The sequence below is a fragment of the Danio rerio genome, chromosome 9 (genome assembly GCF_049306965.1).
Source record: "Danio rerio strain Tuebingen ecotype United States chromosome 9, GRCz12tu, whole genome shotgun sequence".
NCBI classification, from domain to species: domain Eukaryota; kingdom Metazoa; phylum Chordata; class Actinopteri; order Cypriniformes; family Danionidae; genus Danio; species Danio rerio.
This window is the reverse complement of record NC_133184.1, coordinates 11,370,059-11,393,631: the sequence shown is the minus strand read 5'-3', so window position 1 is coordinate 11,393,631 and position 23,573 is coordinate 11,370,059. Positions and strand designations below refer to the sequence as shown.

General features: G+C 35.4%; 1 protein-coding gene across 1 annotated transcript; it reads left to right on the top strand.

Annotated features, from left to right (window-relative positions):
* Positions 1–1,947: 1,947 nt before the first annotated feature.
* On the top strand, positions 1,948–23,198 carry chpfa (chondroitin polymerizing factor a). Its single transcript, XM_002663329.7, has 4 exons — positions 1,948–2,410; positions 6,317–6,881; positions 17,562–17,744; positions 18,027–23,198. Exons 1-4 carry the CDS (start codon positions 2,115–2,117, stop codon positions 19,287–19,289), a joined length of 2,307 nt encoding a protein of 768 aa, XP_002663375.2. The 5' UTR covers positions 1,948–2,114; the 3' UTR covers positions 19,290–23,198.
* The last annotated feature ends 375 nt before the right edge of the window (positions 23,199–23,573 follow it).

Below are 23,573 nucleotides of genomic sequence, written 5' to 3'. Positions count from 1 at the left end.
TTTTGATCTGGTGACTTGGTCTACTCCTACTCGCTGTCTTCGATCTGCAGGTGGACTTACTTTGTATAAGCTGCTCTGTAGATTAAAAACCATAGGAGGTAGGGCTTTTTCTTACTGTGCACCTAAATTATAGAATGCATTACCCACAATAATCAGGAATGCCATTTCTCTGGACTGCTTTTTGAGACACAACTTTTTAGCAAAGCATCAAATTTGTGATCAGAACTGTCACTTTTATGCTATTTGGGTCCCACTTATATTAAATGGCCTGAACTACTATGTACTTACATCAAAATATAAATACAAAGTACTTAAAGTGTTGGGTTAGGGCTAGGCAGAACACTTCTGGTGCTTGGTGGTTCTTGAGGTAGGATAAGTGCAGGGTTTGGGTGGGACAGGTTTGGTGTTACGCGTATGTTTAAGTGAGGGTTAAAGTGTAAGGGATGGCCAACAGTGTAATTGTATATGTAATTACAAAAATTAATTACAGATGTAATTCCATGCAGGTATTTAATCAAGCATAAGTACAATATAAAAACCTGTATTCACACAATATGTACTGTATATTTTAACAAATTATAAATTTCAGTGTAAGTAGATACTAATTAAGATCACTAAATATAATGTGGGACCGCAATTTGTAAAATTTTTCTTATGTATTATTCTTTATTGTTTATTATTGCCATGTGACTTCGAGCTTGTTAATAAGATTTTATGCAAGCTTGTCATTCTTTGCAAATTTAATTTGTTGTTGTATATCTTGTAGCACTTTGAGTTTAAGAAAACGTCATTAATAAAATAATTTATTATTATTATTATTATTAATAATAATAATAATAATAATAATAATAATAATAATAATTTAACTTCAACCAATAATTTTACTAAACAAATAATTTCTTTATTCCAAAAAGAACTGATGATAGTTCTTCTAAATTTAAAAGAACGTTTTTTTTTTTTTTTTTTTTTTCTAATTTAGAGTATTTTTGCTTTGCATAAAATAAAAACGGGGCATGTTTTCAAATGTTATATTTATTTTAGACATCACAATACCAATGTTTTACAACGTCCCTTTACTCATGGAATATTTATGTAATAGAGTTTGGTATATTGCGGCCCACAGCCCGCAGTCAATTTAGTTTTTTGGCCCTTCATAAAAACAATAATAATAATAATAAAAAAAAGTTTGGGCACCCCTGATTTTAACCATAGGCCTCAAACTCAGTTCCTGGAGGGCAGCAGGTCTACAGTTTTGCTCCAACCCTAATCAAACACAGCTTATGCAGCTTATCAAGGTGTTCAAGACTCCTCTGATCTCCAAGATTATTTGGATCCACTGTGTTTGACTAAACTGCAGCCCTCCAGGAATTGAGTTTGACCTATTATTTAAACCACATACTTGTTTTGGGTAGACATTTTTATCCAAAGGACTTATTGGGGATCCTTAAGTCTACAATTTTAGGTCCAAAACTGTACCTCCATTGTAACTTCTTTTTTTCTGCCTATTGAATCCAAGGAAAGGAAGGATTTTCAAGTGCTCTCTTTTACTGTAGCTGTATATTTACTGATTTCAGTTTATAGTAATGAGTACACATCGCCATCTGGTGGAAATATATCATATTGTAATAATTTGCAAAGTACAAAGCTATAAAATCTTTGCTTATACCAAAAAATGATGATGAAGAAGAAGTGTCATTGTTACCTACTTTCTGTTTATGGCATCACATCATGGACTGCTCAAAGGGGCCGCTTTATTCTCAGTACCAAACGTCATAACAAAGAGCCCGTAGCTGTACCATTGAGCTGTACATTTCACTGGGTGGCTCTTCACCGTCCATACAGCAAACAAGCCCCGCCTACAACGGGAATGCCCAGGCTCTTTGTAATGACGATGGAGGTTGTAGGCGGGGCGTTCTGTTTTCTGTGGGAGGAGCGACAGGAGCCACTGACACGTACGAATGCCTCAATAATTTGCAGGAAGGTGATACAGTTTCAGGAAAGGATAACATTCAATGCGTTTCCGCTAGTATTTGAACCGCTTTCTTGATGTTCGCTACTCTGCCGAGAAGGTCGCGCTTAAAGGAGGTGTGCGTCGCACCAGCAGTAGGGGTACAATGAGGTTCTCTATGTTGATCAGTCTGTTAAGGCCGATCGGCCCGGTTATTATCGGGATTTCGCTGGGATTTACTCTGAGTTTGCTGAGTGTGAGCTGGGTTGAAGAGAGCTGTGATGTTAATGCCGTAGGAGACGAAGGAATCGCTTTAAACCAGGATGGAAGTCTGAAAGGAGCCCGAAGACCAAACTCTATTTCCACTGGGAATGATGGTGAGGAGGAGGAGAAGGAGGATTTCCCGCCGAGAATAATCCCGTATAAACCAGTCAAACAGACTCAGCCCAAGAAACTTTTCAGGTAGAGTATAATAAAACCCAAGGAATGACTCCATTCCGTTGATGTAACAGTTTTAGAGGTGCTTGATGTTTAGTTTTAAAACACTGTAGTGTACCTTACGTGCAGTGGTCGAAGATGAGGATGGGTTATCAAAACAACAATAGTATAAAGTACAACTATTTACATAAGAAACTAGAGTGTATCTTGTTCTAAGCAAAAGGTATGCCGAAATGTCATGGCAATAGTGTGTATAACAAAAATAAATGAATAATTTCCTTTAGTGGCATATTGAGAACATGTGAGCAATTCCAGCGTTCTGGATGTGACATGTTCAGTTAAAACTCAAAACATAAATACACAGAGAAGGTATATGTTAGCATTAGATTGAAACATCTCTTTATATTTTCCAAAAGAACTAACCACAGAGTTATAGGATCAGAAAAATGTTTTTCTGTAAACTTTTTTTTTTTTAATATTTTAAATGAGGAAAATAAACATGCCTTATGGATGTGACAAAAAAAAATAGCGAGTTTACAGTGTACAACATACTTTATAGAAATTCTGTGAATTAAACCGCACAACCCAAAAGAAACAATACTAATCAAAAAGATAAGAGTTGCTCTCTGTAGAAAAAAAAAAAAAAGATTGATTTTATTTTACTTTTTTGTGGGTAAAGCTTTGTTATGGATGTGACATTTCTCCGTTATGGACGTGACAGATATGAAATTTCCGCTTGTTTGGCAAATCAAATATAATTGTTTGAAAACATTACAGAGACATTTTAAGTATTTTTACAGGACTGTAAAATACAAGTCAATATAAAAAAAACCTAGAAAGGGTTTCGTTATTTTGTTGAAAATTTTTTGCATGGAATTGCTTGTGTATCATTTGATGTTCACATATTAAACGATTTATACAAGCTTCTTTTTGTTCTCTGCTTGTGAGAGAATATGGCTAAGTATTCTTTAGTAAGTTCAAGTTTCTATCATTAACGCGGACTAGCCAAGTGAAACCCTTACTAAGCAGGAAAGGTTTTGAAATGGCTATCCGTCCTTTATTTCCATGCGATTAGTAGATCATTGTAATTTTTTATTTATTTGCCTACCCTCATCTTTTATTTCTAGTCTTCAAATGGTCCAAAATTTGGCCGCCCGTTTGCTCACAAGTAGTCACAAATATGACCATATCACACCAATATTGCGATCACTACATTGGTTGCCGGTTCTTTTCTGAATAGATTATAAAATGTTACTCTTCGTTTATAAAACTTTGTATAACCTAGCGCCACCGCATGTTTCCGATCTGATCACTATTAAGGCCCTAAATCGATCGCTTTGATCAAATAGACTCGACTCCACTGCCATTTATTGCAAATACCTCGAGCTCATCTTAAATGCAGGGGTGATAGAGCCTTTGCAGTTGTGGATCTAAAACTATGGAATAAGTTACTATTAAAAAGCAGAGTAGCACATACTCTATCTATTTCTAAAGATTCTTCTTTTTTTTGAGTGCATTTAACTTTCCCTATTGGTTGTTCCAGGTTATATTACATTGATTCTTTCTCGGGAATTTGTACTGTTGTTACTATTGTTTTATATTGTTGTTTTTATTTTAGTGTATTTGCTGTTTTTATCTGCAACTGCTACTGTACAGCACCTTGGTCGACCAACAGTTGTAATTAACTGTGCTCTAGAAATAAACTTTGATTTGATTTAATTTCTCCAGTCTTTGATTAAAAAAACATAATTCAATGCAACATATCCTGTTGTTTTGTTTACTTGTGCTGGAACAAAATTATTTTATAAAGTTAATCTTTGGTTAAGCCTGGTTTTTACTTCTGCGTCAAGTGAACGGCGTGACCCACAGCGCATGTAACGCGCGTAGCTGTGCATTTATACTTCTGCACTCTGTCTCTGTTGTTCTGCAATAATACTTCCAAAACGCTAGTTGGCAGTGAGGTGTTTAAGTTCCTCTGTGTCGAGTTTCTTTGCTGGTGTTTTGTTTTTTCTGAACATTTCCTTAATGTACTAGTGGCTCACACTTGCTCATTTTGTGGCAAGAACCGGCAGACGTGCAACTACTTTAATCACAAGGTAACCACAAAACAAAACTTTCCATTCGGAACTCCTTCACGGAACTCCACATTTGTAAACAAAGGCCATCGGGCTCTCGGCCTTGCCCAGACTCATCAGCGCTACCAAGCCGACCAATCACAGAGCTTGTGCTACGCGTTGTTGCGACATGTAGTTACTTTTTTTGAGAGGTGCGCATCAGCGACGGCCACGGCGTAGGGCTATGCGTCAGTAGCATACGAATGTGCTTGACGCAGAAGTATAAATCAGCCTGCATCAAATGAAACTTTTACTAGCAAAACATTGTTAGTCATAAAATGATCAAGCAAATGCAAGTTCATGCAGAATCAAAAACCTTTTTGTTTAGGTAATCTTTAATCAAATCTAACCATTTTCTTCTGCTCTGGAATGGCAGACAGTCTCTGATGATGTCAGTTTGATGGTTTGTTAGAAATATGCTTAGTCACATTCCTTCAACCATTAGTTTGCTGTGAGTGGAAGATGAGAGCTCAGTATTCCATTTCAGTGAAAATAAATAAAAGTCTGCATTAACTTACTGATAAAAAAATGCAACAACATTGATAAATGCATAATATATATTAACATAATTTCTACAAGATCCAGAGTACAACAAAGTCAAGCTTAAACCTGAAGTTTATTTTCATATCATGACAGAGATAATACAGAAAATACCACCCTTTGTTACTGTGCTGAGCTTTGAGTTTGGTTTGTACTTTCAGTGACTCAAACATCTACTCTTCTGTTAAATCAAATATTTACATTTGCTGTTGAAAGAATTATACGACAGGGCTCTCAATGACTCAGTGGCATTTCACAAACACTAAGAGGTGTTTAAATATTGTCTCATGGGAATTGGATAAAAAACAGGCCTGGTGGGTTTATACTGATAACTGTGTTCCCCCACCCCCCACAGTCTCCTCCTCTTGATGCGTCCTACTGGGAGGACTGTAATCCTTAAGAGGGTCTCCCATGGTGCTCATTTCCTCTTTTCTGTTATCACTTACTATACTCGGAGGTAAATTAGGAGGGTTGAAGACAGAGGTGTTGTTAAATAGTCCCATAACATGAAAGGATCAGTTGTTTTTGGTTATCAAGTTAGGTTCATGACATGTTGACCTTACACTAACCTCTTCTTTTACTTGTTCTCAAGACGCAACCTGATAATTGACTGCCAAAATGATCCCAAACTCCTGTTTTCTTGCTCACATACAGACGTGTCATTTTCTGACTACAGTTTTTGGATCGTTTCTTAAATTGTAACTTAAAATCTCAGTTTTGACTATTCAAAAGTTTAGGGTTGGTAAGTATAAAAAAAAAAAAAACAAAAAAAAAAACAAAGAAGAAAAATTCTCACCAAGCCTCAATTTGGTTAAAAAAAAAAAAAAAAAAATACACCCAATAGTCAGTTAAAGTCACTTTTAAACTTGGTCAAATTTAGCGTCAAATTATTTATTGCTGAACCCTGTTGCCAAAGTAGATATCAAAGTCAAAATGCTATAAGTGTAAATAATTGTATAAGTGTAAATAAATGGACAAACACCTGTGAATCAAGCTCCAGACAATTTTGGTGAACATTTTTTTTTTAAATGTTATTTTTTTGTAATTTTGAGGGAATTTTCATTGCATCTTAAAAATGTTAAGCTCAAAATATGCCCAAATTCCTTGTTTTAAACTATATATCCAAAACTTATAATTTCTTTCTTTTTATTACCAGGTCCTTTTCTGATGTGGAAACACTTTCATGTAATTCTGTGGTCAAACAATGCAATAAAAGCGTCTTGAGTTGCGCAGTCATGATAAGTAACAAATGAAAATGATTTCTCTGTTTCCACAGAGCGAAATACATCAGCACAGAGCTGGGAATCCGAGAGCGTCTTTTTGTGGGAATAATAACCTCCAAAAACACTATCAACACCCTGGGTGTAGCTGTCAACCGCACCATTGGCCATCATCTGGACAATGTCGTGTTCTTCACTGGCACCCGAAACCGCAAGATACCCCATGGGATGAATGTGGTCACACATGGTGATGAACGGCTTATCTGGAACATGTTCCAGACCATCAAGTACATTCTAGAACATTACATCACTGAGTACGACTGGTTCTACCTCGCCCAGGATGACACGTATACACAGGCGGACCGCATCAAGGCTCTTGTGGGGCACTTGAGCATGGACCGGGTGCTGTATATGGGTAGTCCGGAGGAGTTCATTGGAGGTGAGATGCAGGGACGGTATTGCTATGGGGGGTTTGGATACCTGCTGTCCCGCAGTCTACTGCTGAAGCTCCAGCCCTTCCTGGAAAACTGCAGGAACGATATTCTCAGCGCCAGACATGACGAGTGGCTTGGCCGATGCATCATCGATTATGCTAATACCAACTGCGTGGAAGAATTTGAGGTGAGATTTGAAACTTTGCAGATATGTAAATAGTTTACCTCTGCTACTAGGAAAAATTAAATGTTGATAATCCCTAAAATCTGTGTTAACCATTTATAGTGTCTTTGTAACTTACTAGTAATATGTATGGTGCATCTGGAAAGTATTCGTACCGCTTCACTTTGTCCACATTTGTTTATGTTACAGCCTTATTCCTAAATGGATTAAATTCATTGTTTTTATCTATTCTACACACACTATCCCATAATGACAATTAATTAAAAAAATTATTAAAAATAAAAAACCTGAAAAATCACATGTACATAAGTATTCACAGCCTGTGCCATGAAGCTCTAAATTGAGCTCAGGTACATTCTGTTTCCACTGATCATTCTTGAAATTTTTTAGCAGCTTCATTGGCGTTCCCCTGTGGTAAATTCAGTTGATTTGACATGATTTGAAAAGGCATACACCTGTCTATATAAGGTCCAAGGGTTGACAGTGCATGAAAGCGCAAACCACGCATGAAGACAAAGGAATTGTCTGTAGACCTCAGAGATAGGATTGTCTCGAGGCATAAAGCTGAAGAAGGTTATAGAAAAATGTCTGCTGCTCTGAAAGTTCCAATGAGCACAGTGGCCTCCATCATCAATAACCCGATGGTCACGCTGTGTGAGCTCAAGCGTTCTTCAGTGGAGAGAGGAGAACCTTACTGAAGGACAACCATCTGTGCAGCAATCCACCAATAAGGCCTGTTTGGTAGAGTGGCCAGACGGAAGCCACTCCCAACCTGGAATTTGCCAAATTGCATCTAAAGGACTCTCAAACCATAAGAAACAAAATTCAATGCAGCAATGTACAGAGACATCCTGAATGAAAACCGGTTTCAGAGTGCTCTTGATCTCAGATTAGGGTGACGGTTCATCTTCCAGCATGACAATGACCCAAAGCACACCGTCAAAATATCAGTGGAGTGGCTTTACAACAACTCGATGAATGTACTTGAGTGGCCTAGCCAGAGCCCAAAACTAAATCCTATTGCTTCCCATCCAACCTGATAGAGCTTGAGAGGTACTGCAAAGAGGAATGGGCAAAAATTCCCAAAGACAGGTGTGCCAAACTTCTGACATTATGTTTAAAAAGATTTAAGGCTGAAATTTCTGTCAACAGTGCATCAAAGTATTTAGCAAAGGCTGTGAATACTTATGCACATGTGATTTTTCAGTTTTTTTTTTTTTAATTTTAATAAATTTGCAAATATTTCAAAAAATCATTTTTTTTTCACATTGTCATTATGGGGTATTGTGTGTAGAATTTTGAGGAAATAAAAACATTTAATCCATTTTGAAATAAGGCTGTAACAAAAAAAAAAAAAAAATGAATGTGGAAAAAGTGAAGCGCTATGAATACTTTCCGGATACACTGTATAATTATATGCAACTAATCCTAAACCCATCCTAGCTCTAATTTTTGGTGTTAGTGCAACTTCAGAAATTTGACCTTGCATAAATCATGAAACTGTGTCAAGATGATGTGTGTTAAGAAACAGTTAACATGCTTTGACATGTTAAGCTCATGTGGGCGACATAAGTTCAAGTCCATCTTGCATCATGTTCGATCCTGTTCTCTTGGCAGTTCCTGTATTGTCATAACTTTCAAATTACTATGAGTGCCAAAGAGGCTTATATATATATATATATATATATATATATATATATATATATATATATATATATATATATATATATATATATATATATATATATATATATATATATATATATATATATATATATATATATATTTAAATATTTAATTTAAATTTTTTTTTTAAGACCTTCCTTGTCTATGAAAACCTGTAGAATGATTTTTTATTTAAATGTTTTGGGATGTTTGTCATGAAAAAAAAAAAAATCTAAAGGATGTGACGCTTGAACTAGAGGTCATCACAGTTCCATTTGAATCCAAAAACGAGAAAGGTTACATGTATCATCACTCATGAAAATCGTCCAAAATCATCCAAATCAAACAGTAGGAGAAGTACCCAGATGACCTACTACTTCTGACGAGATTCTGAAGCGTGCATCCAATGAATGCTATGTTATCCCATGACGCAACGCTAGAGAACTCATGAATAGGAGTGAAGTGTATGTAGTGTAATTTAAATCATACTACTTGCAATCATACCACATACTTTTTTTGTCATTGTCATGTCATGTATAATATTAAAATTTAAATGTAGTACCTACTTGACTACTTGATTTTGGATGCCTCCTCATTGACATTTCAGCCTTTCTGCACATACTTGCAGTGTATGTTAAATGCATTTTTGAGAAATGCATGTAAAAAGAACAAGCTTTGCCATCTCAGATACAAAAAACACACACACACGCTATATAAGAACTTTAAATTGGTGTATTTAAATCATGTTCAGTTTCTTTTGCATTACATGTGCATGATTGCAAGCACAAGCAAAAGGTGGTTGACAACAGTTCTCTACCGCACAGCAGTCTTGCTAATAACAAAGCTTACTAAATTCTATGTTGAATACGTTTACGTTCACCTATAATCAAGCTACAACTATTGAGCTTCAGCCTTCCTGTCTTTGTCCAAAAATACATGACACTTGGCGTAATTAAATAAATTAACAGGATTAAAAGCACTGTGCATGTCACCTCTGATTTTCAGTGCACGCACACAATGCTGAGGTCAGTTAATGTGTTTACATGCTGGATGAAGTCAAGCTTACAATCGCATTATCCTGCACTGTTAGTCAGACTTCACAAAAAGCTGGTATGATTTCACTCAGATTTAAGGATTCATAGCATCAATTTTGTACACATTACTTTATGCGCATTTGCCAATAATAAAATTATATGGCTGGTGTTTAGCGGGAATCCACAAGTTAAGAAGCCGCAGATGAATCTAATTCCATAATAAGTATTATCATTGTTTTAGTTCCACACATAATTATGTTTGGTAGCGAAATGTCTGTTGAGATACTTGGCATTGGCATTACTTGAAATGCTTGTGTGTAGAAAAAAGAAATACTTGGCATATTTTAAGCCCACATTATTTGAATGAGCTTTCAGCATCTGTAATTATCATCTCTGTGGCCTTGATTGAAATAGAGTTAGTTTGGTAAACCTGCAGTGTTTGATGACAGAAATCTTTATTCTAGTAGTGTGTCTTGGGAGAAGGACCCAACAGGGCCTTATTCTTGTTGAAACTAAATATCAAGCCCTTTCCACTCCCCAGCAAACTTAGGCTACAACCGAAGACAAGATTCAGATTTCTTCTTTGAAATATGCTGCTGTTCTCAGCAGAAGAGAAGGTCTCCAGTCTACAGCTTTGGTCTGTCAGTCAGTGCAACAACTGAGGTTTCACCTTTCTTCAGGACTTTACTCTCACTGCCAGTAACTGCTGGAATTAAATTCTAGGCTAGAGACGTTCTAGACTACATCTACATGACAGCAATAAGCAAAAATGAAAAAGTTTTACCCTCTGTTAAAACAAAAAAAAATCGCAATTACACAACAAGGATTTCATATGTAAAAGCTGTATTGTGTGTCAGGCAAGTAATTAGCACTGTCACCTTGTTAGTAAACAGTACCTGTAAGGAAGTGATGACATCCTGTCGACAGCTTGGCGCTGGTGTGTATGTAGAATTAGGCATGTGTGAATGTAAAGTTAATCCACACTTTGCTGATGGATTGTTAGAAAACTTTTTAGCAACAAAAAACACTATATACTCCATTTTTGTATGTTTGTTAGTGCTTGGCGTTAATCTGCACTCCACTAAACATGCACCATGCACATGCATTACATCATCCAGTCAGCACGATTTTGGATAAATCTGATATTGTGATATTTTATTTTTCTCTCATTTTTCTGTGGAGTCCAACAGTATTCAGCTACAATAATTGAACAATCAGAATGCAAAAAATGCTTTTCTTACTTTATTTTGTCACATTTCAAGTCCAAATGTCATAAAAGTCTTAGACCTAGTAGGTTTCACCGTCAGAAGAAGTGAAAATTAAAAGTTTTTCTTAAAATAATTTTGGTTTTGCTTGGAAATGTAGTTATTTGTACTAAAAACAAGGCAAAAATTCCAGACAAAAAGTAAGAAACTTATTTTTATTTATTTATTTTTATTTATTTTTTTTAGCATAAATCCATATAAATTCCTTACAAATACAGTAATTAAATAAGATTCGGTAGCTTCTGGTCAACTGTATTTCAGGCTCAACATTGCAAATCTTTGCTATGTGACTTTTGCGTATGTGCACGTTGCAAATTGGATGATGAAATGATATATTATGCAGCCCTAACATCATAGTTTTTAAAGACGCTCATTTTCAAAAACTTATACCTGTTTTCAGATACAGTTTCATTCCAAGAATGCTATTGCCATGTGAAGGAACAGGCACAGTGGATTAAAATTTCACATTTTAGGCTGAAAACATTGTCGTGTAAACAGACCCCTAGTTGCTCTTTCTACCATCTTCAAGTAAAATACAATATTTAACTGGAAATGATGAGCCACCGTGGCTTTTCTCACCTGAAATAACCATTACACTTTAAAGGTTGTCTTTTATTTACTTCTGTAAACGTAGAATCTCTAAGCTCCACTTTCAGTTCTCTTGTATTTCTCTCAGGGTTTGAGCAGTGCAAGTCAGTTTTGTATCCACTGATCATTGTTTGCCCTGAGACTGTCTGGGAATTCGGCAAAGCTCTCTAAGAGAGAGCAAGATTTCTTGTCTGAAATGTAAACAAGCTTTTATAAAAATAACATTGATAACGAAGTTCCAAAGCATGACACATTCTCAAAGGCTTGTCTTTTGCTGTGAGTGTTTCTCATCTGTTGTCATTATCAGTTGTTGTTTTCTAGTAGAAGTGTCTACGTCTAGTGTGTAAATGATTTTCTCCAGTCAGAAGAGAAAATTAGGGTATAGTCCCACCCATAAAGTAAAATTTCCTTTAATCTACCTTTGACATTCGAAGATGTAGGTGATATTTTTCAGCAGTAAAACTTTTTTTTTTTTTTTCTGCTGAAACCATGTAGATAACCACACTGTAATCTAAACATAACAGAGTTGACTTGGTTAGGGTGCTTGCATTACATTTAGATCAGTGCAAATTGTGGCTTAGTGTGTTCTCTTGTTCTTTTAATAGCTTGATCAGATTAGATTCACTTTTCTCTGAGAGTGTTGTAATCAGCTCTGGTGCTTAATGTCTGCATCCCACTGGACACTGCGCAGCTAGATTGTGTTCAGCATTGTTTTGCTCTTTGCTTTGTTTAACATACTGAAGTTAAATTTCTACAGGATGTATGAAGCATGATGCAAAAATACACCAAGTTGCTTTGTACTTTTATTGGCAATATATTTTAAATGTGTTGGATCAGTCTGACACATTTAGACTAGAAATATTGCTAGGATCAAAATCATGTCTTGATTTCATGTCTATTGTAAATCACTTTTGCATTCAACTCGATCTCCTGCTTAGATCAATGACAGTGGCACCAGATTGGCAGGATTCCACCTTCACTAAGTGAAAGTTGATCGATATTGAAATGCGAATGTGAGATGTTAATATTCTTTGTCAAAAATATAATTGGCTACATTTTGAGAAGGCTATTTTCACATGACAAAAAACGTCGCATTTAGCATTTTAGCATTTAGTAATCACTGAAACTTGTAGCATTTAGCAATGAAGACATTTTAGGAAAGACAAAATGCCACATAATTTAACTTCGATAACTAAAATTACGCTTAAAAAAGAACTGAAATATGGTACTGTGCAAGGGAAATGAAATGTGTAGTTACCCTGCGTTTGTATGAAATGTATAAATTACAGATCCAGATATAAAACAAGTTACCTAGAAATGGACTAAATATCTGTAATGCCAGGCTTTCATAGACCGCACACTTTCTCTTTTTTTGTGGTTTGTGTAATTCTAAAAAAATACCCTGTAATTTAGCTTTCTCTGTAATTCAGCAGTGGTCTTTTATTTGGGTTGTATAAACACCTGATAAAATTTATACTTAACTCTGGAAAGTAGGTTGCTACTGTTATGCATTTCAGACTCATACTAAAGACAGTCATAAGAATTTAAGTTACAAATAAAAAAGAGAGATTATTTTTTACCATTCTATTGAGCACCTTTAGACCAGACAGAATTGAAGCTCACCTTTAGAGACTGAACCATATGTCATACTTTTGTTTGGAAGGGCCTGTGGTCCTCCGGTTAATCTGTTCTTGAAACTGGTACAGAGACCTCAATTAATCCATCAGAGGAGCATTGGATGGCTGGATGTCAGTGTGGAGCTACTGGGGAGGAAGAGTCAGTGAATCAGGCACACTAAACATGATGTACTGTCTCCATTTTGGCATTTTGTCCAGTTATAAATCCAGATCCACTGTTACCATCAAAGCACCTCCTGTCTCTCAACACATCATTGTAATGCCTCCTACAACCTTTTATGGAGCAATGCTCCTTCAGGGCCAAAAGAAGAAGCGTTTACTTTGCTTAAACATCGTGTGTTGCAATCTTGAGCCAATGTTCAAGAGGAATCGAGTACCTACATTGAACAACGGTTTCCAAAGAAATCCACTAATATTTAAATATTAACTATACAGATGAGACTGTTGTGTTTAGCTTCACCCACAAATTAAAGTTTACTCATCATTTACTCACACTCACATGTTCTTAACTTTTAAGAATTGCATCTGTTAAACACTATGAAAGATATTCTGAAAAAAAAAGCAAATAGGAAAAACAAGTACTGTGAAGGTCAATGACTGTTTTTTCCAACATTCTTTAGTTTATCCTCCTTTGTGTTCAACAAAAGAAAAAAAAACAAACTTAAACAGGTTTGGAACAAGTGAAGGATGAGTAAATGATAGTGATATAATGTTCACTATCTTCGCACCAAGGTTTTGAAACATACAATGTATACATATGTATACGTATACATATAGTTGAAGTCAGAATTATTAGCCCATCTGTTTATTTTTTCCCCCAATTTTTGTTTAACGGTGAGAATATTTCTTCAACACATTTCTAAACATAATAGTTTTAATAATTCATTTCTAATAACTGATTTATTTTATCTTTACCATGATGACAGTAAATAATATTTTACTAGATATTGTAAGGCTTAACTAGGTGTATTAGGTTAACTATGTAGGTTAGGGTAATTAAGCAAGTCATTGTATAACGATGGTTTGTTCTGTATCAAAAAAAAAAAGCTTAAAGGGGATAATAATTTTGGCCTTAAAATGGTGTTTAAAAAATTAAAAACGCCTTTTTATCTAGACAAAATAATACAAATAAGACTTTTTCCAAAAGAAAAAATATATATTTCAAATATTAAAAAAAATAAATAAATCAAAAGGGGGTTAATAATAATAGACTTCAATTGCATATAAAAAAAAAAAAAAACGATACATCTCCCAGTGAAGCAGTGTATCGGAGCTTGATTTGTTTTGCCATCATGTGATCAGTGATGTCCGAAGCTTCATTTTCGTTTATACCCACATGACTGCTTCGGATTTGGATTTGAATGAGGTTTAAACAGCCTCATGGGTTAGTAAAGTGTATAGCTAGATTAGATTTCATGTATTTCTGCGGTTTCAAAGCACTGCACCGGTCCAGTAATTCGCACACGGCACCAGTAATTAAACTAAAATACAATGGTAATTTATAACAAAAGGCATTTGAACCATACTAAAGTGTATTAGTGTATTATTTACAACTTTTAAAAAAATAAAAGCCACTGCATATTGTAGTATAGTTTGTAGTGAAGGCCAGCTGGTGAGTGCAAAAAGCCTCAAACCTCCATCTTTGCGAGTGACAGCAACCTTTGGTGACTAGGTGAGGGTGTCAAGCGGTACGACAAAGTTTAGTATCCTTTAACTTTATGCATATTAAGAGCAACTTTCTTGAGTGACAGACAATAGATGCACCAGTAGAGCTGATGTGACCCTCTCTCAGCTCGCTCAGAGGCTGGTTGTATTCTCCGTGTTGTAGACCTAGACAGACCTGTGTTTGCAGCAGGTTGCCACCCAGAGCGAAAATCAGCTACAAAGTCGCTGCTAGTGTGGATGAGGTATCACTCTCATAGCCTCCTCCTCTAGAGCATTCGCCTCCCATGCAGGAATTGCAGGTTTGATCTCCGCTCTGAACCAGTGAGTTGGTGTAGAACTGGTTGGAATACGATAAACATTAAATTATTTTGAATACCTTGAATTTTACTACAGTCACCTGTGCTGTAATGTGACACCGGATATGTACAATACCACAGTAATCAAGTCATTTGTTTAGTATTACAACAATAGTAATGTAAATTAATGAGTTGCTCAGTTGTGAACATTTGACATTTTTGCCACACAGTGCTTTCCTACACATCTATTTTAATAAAGGTGTATTTTAAATTTTATGACTTTTATTTTTTACCTTAATCTAAATAAGACAATAATATGGTTAAGGTTGTTTACATAAGGTGCTTTTTGAATGTTCCGTTTTACAAGTTATAGCACAAAATTCACTTAGCGTAATCGTTTCACCCCACCATTAACATTTTCCTCCAGAGTTTTATGTTATTACGGGTGTTTCATTTTTACTTTGTCAACTTTATCTGCAATTTAGCACTTTCACTTTCATTCAGGAACATTTCATGCATGCCCCTGTGATAAACAAGATATTAGATGTGAGGAACTGCTGGAAAAGTGTTGTTTTAATGGATTTTTTTATACCGCACACATGAGAGAAAAAACACCTCTGTGTTTCTCGGTAACTTAGATGCTCGGTAGGTGCAGAAAAAAAAAATCCACTTGTTAAGTGTGACGTCACGCGAAGAGGCTTCTGGGTCCAAGTGCTATATCAAACTGAATGGGGAGACTCATCAAATGGTAATAATAAACGTTTAAAAAGCACTGTAATACTTCTAAAAATCCCGATCGCAATATATACATCCAAGCCTAATTATTAGATGGGCAGAATGTGATTAATTTTTTATAAATTGTTAACATTTTGGTATTTGTGATGCAGCAAGTATGTAGACTATTGTGTAAACTTTGATTTTATATAAAATTCACTTATGTGTGATGAGACTAAAAAAGGGGCCAAAAACTAAAATTTTTCTCAATTTAAATGAGTAACGGCTTGGATCTGGAAACAGTATTTCATGCATCACCAATACGTCACCACTTAAAAGCGAATAGTGTCACACAGCCATGTGTGTATAGACTATCCTGTCACAAAATGTGGCGAAATTCTTACACGATGGTAACAGTTTGATTAAGGAGTTTACATGTGTACATTCTGAGAGCAGCATTAACAGCGGATCTATCAGTCCATCATATTGTAGTGATATTAACACACTGTAAACTTAGTAACTAAATCATTTTGACTAAGGTTTGTCTACAAAAACGAAAAGAGTTTTTGACACTGCTGTTACTGATACTCCTGACGATACTAACTAACTTTGCCATCTGAATAAACATAAACAAAGAACACTGATCACACACTTACCAAATCTGTAAAGACCCCATCTTTTTTTAAAAGACAAATGGAAAATCTGGATTTCACCATTTCCAGATGCAAAAAAGATCTCTGGTAAAAAAAAAAAAAAAATGTTCCATACAAGTGTATTTTTGTTATGTGTTAGCAGACCATTGCAATCCGCACGTGAGTCCAGCTGTGCTCTTATGACAGGGAAATGAAAATAAAACCTTTGATGTAGCACATTTCTAAATGCAACACTGACGACCCATGTCTCCAAACAATTCTTCTTCTTCCACTTACGGTTGGTAACACAACGTGCCGTCTCTGCTGTCTGAACATTGTAACAGAAAGTCTTCGAATCTAGCATGCATATTAATGAAGTTGCACATCATGCACATTAGAGCACCCTGATTGGTTCGAACCGAGTCTTTCTCTTGAATTAAATATGAAAACTCAATGACGTCATGTTGTACCTGCCAGTACAGACATCTAGTCTCCATGCTGGAAATTACAGAAGGATCTAATCGTTTTGAAGTAGCTTCTAAATTTATTTTCAAACCGGAAGTACAAATTGGTCACACTTTACAATAAGGTTCATTAGTTAATGTTAATTAATGCATTTACTAACATTAATAATGCATTAGTAAATGTTCAATTATGATTAATAAATGCTGTACATTTGTTGTTAATGATTAGTTTATGTTAGTAAATGCATTAACTAATGAACCTTATTGTAATGTGTTTCCTATGAATTTGCTCGAAATAACGCAAAAACAACATTTTTTTTTTTTTTTTTTTTTTGAAACTAAGTGTCCTAATAGTGTTTTTAGCAGCATGGGACACGTATGTCCATCAACATCTCAAAAAAGTATTTTGGTGTTTCGTGACTCTTTATGTTCTTCTCTATGAACAAAAGAGTAAACTCAAATAGAGAGTAAAGGGTGAGTAAATGATGAGAGATGTAAAATTTTTGGGTCAACTTTCCTTTAAAGGGAACCTTAGATGACTACAAATGTAATCCAAACAGGAGCAATTACGTTCACAATTAAATAATAATAGTAATAAAACACACACACACACACACACACACACACACACACACACACACACACACACACACACACACACTAAATGATGACTGAAGTAAGCCTCGCTAATCATTTTATTTAATTTTATTTGATGTTTTTCAGGGACAGCGGTATTATTATTATGAAATGGGCAAAAATTCTGACCCTAGTAAAGAAGATAACGTGCAGTTCAAGAATGCACTGACCGTCCACCCAGTGTCTGATCCTGAGCAGATGTACAGACTCCACAAACACTTCACCGAGATTGAGCTGCGGAAGACATACGAGGAGATCGAAAAACTGCAGGTACCCTCTTGCTAAACCTTTGCTGACTCATAGCAATGCCAAACTGAGACAAAATGGTGCTTCCTGTTGACCTTTTGAATGCGATGATTCATTACATGCTTTTTGAAAGGGTGTGTAAAATTGCTAGCACTTTTTTCCTTTCTTCGTTTTCAAAGAAGTGTTCTGGTAATGTGCAGCATTAACATTTTTTTTTTTCTAAATGGAGGTAATAACCTACTCATCAAACCTTTCTTAAAATGTTTAATGGTTTCTCACACCTTGTTCTCTCCCTTTCTTTTACAGGCGGAAATTAGAAATGTCAGTGTAGTGGCTTTTGAGGGCAACCGCAGTGCTTTGTGGCCAGTTGGAATCAATCCACCCTTTGAGCCCAAAACACGATTCGAGGTCCTGCGGTGGGATTACTTCACTGAGGATCAGGTTTACTCTTGCATCGATGGCTCTCCGAAATGCGAGCTTCGTGGAGTTGACAAGCTAGACGTAGCCGATGTCATTGAGACAGCAATGGGTGAACTGAATAAAAAGTACAAGCCTGTGTTGTACCTAAAGAAGCAACAGCTAATCAATGGATACAGACGTTTTGACCCCACCAGAGGTATGGAGTACACCCTGGACCTACAATTGGAGGTAGTTAACCAAAAAGGACACAGTCGCTCTATTACCAAGAGGGTCCACTTAGTAAGACCTCTCAGTCGCATCGAGATCATCCCTATGCCTTACGTTACAGAAGCAACTAGAGTTCATATCATCTTACCCGTTACTCTTCAAGATCGAGATTACGTTCATCAGTTTTTAGAAGTGTATGCCACAAATGCATTCGAAACCAGCGAGAATGCGATCTTGACGTTCCTCTTCATCTACGATCCAATAGAGGCCCAACAAGTCAACCAGAATGACATCTTCTCCAGCATCAAAGCACAAATCAGTACGTACGAACATCGATATCCTGCAGTCAAAATCCCCTGGATTAGTGTTAAAAGCGAAAGTCCGTCTCAAATCAAATTCATGGACATCATCTCCAAGAAGCACCCGGTTGACACGTTGTTCTTCATTGCGACGGTAAAAACAAGCATCAGTTCAGAGTTCCTCAATCGCTGTCGGATGAACTCCATCAACAACTGGCAGGTGTTCTTTCCAATCCACTTCCAGTACTACAATCCTGACATCGCTTATCACAACCAGCCTCTTCCCAGTGCGTTGGATTTGGTCAAAGAGGCTGGTCTTTTCGATCGCAGCTCCTTCACCGAAGCTTGCTTCTATAACTCGGACTACATGGCGACCCGTACCCGGATGTCATCGGATGTGCTGGAGAATGAGGAGATCCTGGAGAACCTTGATATCTATGACATGTTCGTCAAATACTCTGGCCTCCATGTTTTCCGAGCAGTGGAGCCGGCCCTGCATCAGAAATACAGCTACCAAACGTGTAATCCTCGCCTTAGTGAAGAAATCTACCAGAGGTGTGTACAAAGCACCCTGGATAGCCTTGGATCACGCTCTCAGCTCGCCATGCTGCTGTTTGAACAGGAACAGGGCAACAGTACTTAAAACCAAACCCTGAAGATTGAGAGGTGACCAAAAGGCGATAAACACTTTTTTTTTTAAAACCATTGAAGTCGCAATGCTGAAAGAATCAAAAATGCTGTTGGTACCAAAAAGAAGACTACAAACATTAGAAATCTACTTATAGATAGCAGACTTTTGTGACAACTGGGGATTTGTGATTTACTATCTTTCTTGTTTCAGCAGATTGGTCTATGTTGGCTCTTAAACAAGGCAGCTGTTAGCTGTTGAAACGATCACTACCGTAACATATCTGAATCAACGTGCCTTCAAAAATATGCTGTCCTTTCACAATACTTTTGTCATCACAAACACTTTTGCTCTAGCTGATTTGTTTTAAAAGGTTTTAATATGTTTAATTTTTTTTTTATAGTATGAAGGAACTTTATGCAGATTCTGTGTTCTAGCAGTGGGTGGTAACACTTTATAATAACTACACACTATGAATCATCTATTAAGCATTAGTAAATAGTTCATAAGCATAAACTCTACATTAACAGACGTTAGTAAGAAGGTTTTAAGCAAATTTTACAAATGCTTTATTTTTGACTTGTTAGGTCATTTAAAATGTGCTTAATAATAGCACTTTTATAAAGGGCTGGGCAATTTGGCCTAAAATCTTGATTAATTGCACATCATAACTTGATAATTATCAATGAATAATCATTTTATTTATTATATTTTTTTTTCTTCATAGTTCACTGAAAAGTTTTATATACCGTCTAAAGGCATTTTTGGCGCAGCTTCCAATCATCATCAATGTAGTGCAAAGTAAGGCTCAAGAATAAGTCCATTATCCTACTTGACCAGAGATCAGTTATGGCTACAAAGTGGCCACAGACACATAGGGCAAATCATCGTAAAATTTGATTACTTTTTGATTAATCGCCCAGGTCTACATTCATACTTTGTTACGGATTAATTTTTTATGATTAAATACAGTATCTACGGTGGCTGAGAGAGCTGAACGCAATGCAATTTAAGAAAGCACATGCCATTACAATAAAAACCAGCATATAAAGAAACGATCTTCATCAATTTGACAGCATACATGTTCCAAATTCTCACAACACAAAAAAACTGAAAAAACGCACAGCAAATTGGTCACAACACAAACAACTTAAGAAACGCGCAGCATTTAGTCATGACACTTGCGAATATCCATGTAACACAACAGAATGTTTCAAGGGGACCCAAAACCATGACGGACCGTGCTAAGATATGTATAACGGAATATTACGAATATTAAAATAAACGGAAAAAAATACTCCCCTTTTAAAGACCACCAATCACTTCCCTGAGCAACAGTCATGGCATAATATTACAAATCATTTTTATTTAAGAGTAAATGTTTTTTTTATTTAATTTTTTTTTTTATCAATCAGAATGAGTTAGTAAATGTTTATATTATATATTATTATTCAGGCATATACTAATGGGTAGTTTGTATGATAATAAGTGCCTAATCTATAAATCCCAATAAATGACAATTAAAGGCTCAGGATCAAATGAACAATACATTTTTGCAATGTTATCTAAAAGCAAAATTACTGTAAAGTTTAAACATTGCTGAATAACAGGAGTGTCAAAATATGACATCAAATTGGATAAAACAACAACAATATAATCATTTAACAATATACAGGGTGCAAATCTGTATTTAATCAAAGAAACATGATGGAAATTTGGGTAATTAATCAATGTGAAGAGTACTTCAAGTTTTTTTTTTTTTAAGTACAAGTTCATAAATGTTCAATACGACCCCGTCCAGACACTCGAGTGACATCAGCCTGATACTCGAACTCGCTCCACACTCTCTGTAGCATCTCAGGCATGACAGTTTGGATAGCTGCAGTTATTCCCTCTTTTAATTCCTTAATGTGAAACTTCAGAGCTTCGTTAAATCTCCTTTTCTTCTTTGTAGAGCTCTCGATTTTCTAAGTTGTGGTATTCTTTTGGAATCACCCTGTATTATGATACAACATATCAATGTCATTTAGCAAAGTTTCAAATGCACAGTAGTTTAACTTGCAAAGATTTATTTTTGATTTGATACAATTTCATTTGTGTATCTTCAAATGAACAGAAATGAATAAAGTGTTTTATTTTCTTTTTTTCCTGTTTGTAATATAACTGAGCCTTTAACTGTAGTTTATAAGGGATTTATAAAGCATAAATAGCCCCCACTTTTGATTAGGTCACAAAGTTGAATGAAGTTGAGTTAATAAAGCATTTATTAACATAAAAATGAACTATTATGCATATATGATAAGATGTATAAATGTTAATTTGAATAGTTTATTAATCATCTACTAACTCATTCTGGATGATCTTTAAAAACCAGCAACTTAACTCAAATTATTGGTTTGTAAATGATTTAAAACGTAATTTAAAAATGAAAATATAATAAACATATGAAAGTCTAATCATTAAGCACATTTTATGTGTGCTTAGAAGTCAAAAATAGAGCATTTGTATCTGCATTTATAAACTGCTTACTAACATCTGTTAATGTAGAGTTAATGCTCAACAGATAACGAATTCACTATTTTCTATGTTTAATACGTGATCCATAGTGTGTAGTTATTTTAGTGTTACTCATTGAGTTTATTAATGTTAAAATGTTTTTAATTTTTGTCTATCAGTCCATACTTAAATTTACTTAAATATTTGGCTGAAATATATTTGTTGTTGTTGTTTTAATATTAGTGCCAAATAACAGATCAAGGGATAGTTCATCCAAAAATGCAAATCCTGTCATGATTTACTCAGCTTCTACTTGTTCCAAACATATTTGAGTTAATTTTTTCCTCCTAATATTAATGTTAATGGCTACCGGTTTCCAACATTCTATCCAATATTTATATATTTTTTCATTTCATATTTTATTTATTTATTTTATGTGTGTGTGTGTGTGTGTGTGTGTGTGTGTGTGTGTGTGTGTGTGTGTGTGTGTGTGTGTGTGTGTGTGTGTGTGTGTGTACAACAGAAAAAAAAATCATAAAGGTTTGGAAGCAGTTGAGGGAGAGTACATGTTTAACTATCCCTTTAAGAATTTTCCATCACTATTTTATCTAAAGCATTTTAACCAGTAATTTATTCTTGAACTTTGAACAGCAGAACACAGTTGCTTGTATAATCCACACTTGGATTTAAAGTCATTTAAATATTTGTACCATTGAAACCGCCTCTAAAGAGATTTTCCAGATGAAAGAAATAAACACTTTAAGGTTTTTGCACTAATAAATCGTTGAAACTCTGCCTTGTATATCAGATGCACAATACGCCTGTCAAAGCATTTCATTTTGTTCGAGAAAAATTATAGGGTCAGTTAGTTCGTTTGTGGAGTGCAATACTAGTGCAATACAATTCAGCCTGCTGATGGAAACATTCCAGATGAGTTAAACACACCACAGAGAGCCTCCATTCAAAACCGTTCAATAATCATAATGTGTTTCTGTGGGTTAAATAAGATCATTCAGATTTGTTTGTTTGTTTGTTTGTTTGCTTGTTTGTTTTTCTTGGTCCCCTTTCATCCTTCAGAAGTATTTCCTGGTACCTGTGTTTACTGTATAAGTGTTGTGTTTAAGATTATTTTTTATTTAAGACATCATAAATGTAAATGCAGTACACTGACACAGTGGTGGAATCGGTTTTGTAAATGACACATGCACGACATGAATAGCACAGAATGAGCGCAGACTGAAGCCGCTGTTGGCCTTTAGGGGTCAGCAGAGGATTGTGGGATTACAGCTGCTCTCGGATTTCCATTCTTTCTCCAGACTCTTTCTTATCCTTTTTGCTATAAATATTCTCTATAAATCTATTGTATATTGTTTTAAATATTATTGTACAAAGTGTTTAATAAATCCTTTATTTTAGGGTTCAGATAAATTTTAGTGTTTGTCTCTGTTTTTATGAACCTGTTTAAATTGCATTTTATTTTATTTTCAGGTCATATTCGCATACCAAAGCAAGCTATAAGATAATTAAGTGGATGTATTTTTATTTTTTTTCTCTCTCTGTGACTATTACCGTTGCATATAAATCAAAGGTTACAAACTAAGACCTTAAAGATATGGTTTAATGAGATGCTGTAAAATTTTCACCTCTATTTATATGCCCTCTCTTTTTTTTCCCTGAGCCTTTACCACACACATTGGCTTTGGGCACACAGTGAACCCATAGAAGCAGTGGGCAGCTGAAGTCAGCAGTATCTAATTATACTTAGAACTCATTTAATGCTGGCCTTTCTCTCTATCCTATAAT